A 2,013-nucleotide genomic window follows, 5' to 3' on the forward strand; every position below is an offset into this window, starting at 1 on the left:
CGCCATGTGGTCACCTCCGGAGGCAGGCGGGGGTCGAGCTCATGCAGAGGTGGCTTTAGCTTCTCAGTGCAGTGCTTTAACCCGCTGCGCCGCCAGGGAGGGCCGACACAGCAGGATCTTTGACGCTAGCCTGAGAGACACCTGTCCACTGACCAGGGGCCACCGGCACTGGGCAGAGGACGCTCCGTGGTGCTGTTTTGCCAAAGGAAAGGAAGCCACGCGACACAGCCCAACCACTGAGCGTCTTGTGCACACAGTTTATTGGCACATTTTTACAAAAAGTAGAAAAATAAACATTTTCCGGGTTTGAGGGTGACATCGATCATAAATAGTGATCAGAAGCAATAAATAAGAAAATAATGGGGTGCGATGGCGGCTCGGAGGCGGGACAGGTGCAGGGGTCACAGCTCAGACACACAGGTCTCCGCTGGCCACGCACGGCAGGTCCCGGCTGAGGAGGCGGAAGAGGTTGAAGGTCACAGAGGCTTCCAGGCAGCCCCGGGACTCCTGTGGAGACAAGGGTGGTGAGGGGCTGTCTCGCCTGGGCTCCCCGGGCCGCACCTCTGTCCCCTGGGGTGTGTCACCTGTCTCTGCGCCTCCCGCAGCCGGTGCAGCCAGTGCTGGAGGTGGCCTCGGGGCCGGGGCCTTGCGCCGGGCTGAGCTGAGAGCTGTGGGCACAGGAGCGGGTGTGAGGTGGCCCGGCCAGGAGAGGGGCCCCCCGTGCCAGAGCCAGACCCGGCCGCCCGGCCCAGCACTCACGCAGGCCTGGAGCTCCGTGTGGACGTGGTGCAGCGTGCCGAGGGGCTGGTCCAGGACGGCGCCCAGGGACGAGTTGCTCACACCGCCCAGGACCTGCAGTGTCAGGGCCACCTCGGCCTCCAGGGCCACGGGGCGCTCCCACACCTGAGACGGGGACACCAGCAGGTGAGTGGTGAGGTGGAGAGGCCAGTGAGCAGGACGGGGAGGGGACAGTGGGAGGGCTCAGCCTTGTGTGTGGGGGGGGCAGAGCGGGACTGGCAGGGAGGGAGGGAGGGCAGGGGCACCCGGGAGCCAGCTCACCTGCAGCTGCCTCAGGTCCCGGGTCCTGGGGAAGAGGCGGGAGCTGCAGCTGCGGTCCTTGGGCAGGAGCCACTCCTCCTGCAGAGCAAGGGCAGGTCAGCCCCGGGCCCAGGGTGGGAGGGAGGGGGGCGCCCCGGGAGCAGAGCCCTCCCCAGCACAGCCTGCTGGCCCCACAGGGAGGTGTGCTGAGCCCCAGCAGGGGCGGCCACTCACCAAGGCATCCTTGGCCCTCTTGAAGGCCTGCAGCTCTCCTGGGGACAGAGACTTGAGCTGCGCCGCAGGGCACCCCCTGGCTCCCGGGGCCTCGGGGACAGGCCCGGCCGCTGTGCCGGTCAGCACGGGGATCGTCAGCACCAGCACCAGCACCAGCAAGCTGGCCCAGGCCACGTCTGTGTGATGGGTGCAGAGGAGATGGGGGTGAGTCAGGGGCTGAGCTGGGAGCCCACGGGCAGGGGCGTCAAGGACGCGGGGACTCACCAGGCCTCGTTCTCATTCTGCGCCTCGAGTCCACCGCCGTCTCGGGGGCTGCTGACCTCCGGTCCCCTCCGGCCTCTGGGAAGCAGCTGTGCCCGTGCGTGTGCAGGCGCTGGAGAGGCCGCTGCTGTGAGCTCCATGCTGCAGCGCTCAGCTTTTAGCTGCTTCGAAGGGCTTGGGGCAGCCCAGATTTGCGTAGAAAAGAAAACAGACAGGTCCCCGTTAGCAGGGGAGCCCCAGGCTGGGAAAGGCCGGAGGAGGCCCCGCCCGCCCGCAGCTGAGGACGCCCGAAGCGAAAGAGAAACTGCACACACCTGACAGGTCACACTCAGGTCCAGGGCTCCGAGGCTGCGGGCCGGCCAGGTGGGCGCCAGGGCCGGCTGGCCCCGGGGTCTCTCCTCCATCCTGAGAGCACGTGGATGTCGGGGGACTCTCGCCGCGCCCACCACACCCCAGCTTCCCTGTCCGGTGCAGAGCGGG

At 67.5% G+C, this 2,013-nt stretch overlaps 1 protein-coding gene across 1 annotated transcript; it reads right to left on the bottom strand.

Moving 5' to 3' along the window:
• Positions 1 to 70: 70 nt before the first annotated feature.
• On the bottom strand, positions 71 to 1,946 carry LOC101618389 (interferon lambda-3). The gene is made up of 6 exons (XM_012730587.1): positions 1,537 to 1,946; positions 1,273 to 1,448; positions 1,060 to 1,137; positions 760 to 903; positions 585 to 668; positions 71 to 504 (listed from the first exon to the last, which is right to left on the bottom strand). The coding sequence occupies exons 1-6, from the start codon at positions 1,550 to 1,552 to the stop codon at positions 409 to 411; spliced, it is 594 nt and encodes a 197-aa protein (XP_012586041.1). The 5' UTR covers positions 1,553 to 1,946; the 3' UTR covers positions 71 to 408.
• Positions 1,947 to 2,013: the final 67 nt, after the last annotated feature.

This window comes from Condylura cristata, unplaced genomic scaffold (assembly GCF_000260355.1).
Source record: "Condylura cristata isolate star-nosed mole 26May11 unplaced genomic scaffold, ConCri1.0 scaffold00028, whole genome shotgun sequence".
In the NCBI taxonomy this organism is placed as follows: Eukaryota; Metazoa; Chordata; class Mammalia; order Eulipotyphla; family Talpidae; genus Condylura; species Condylura cristata.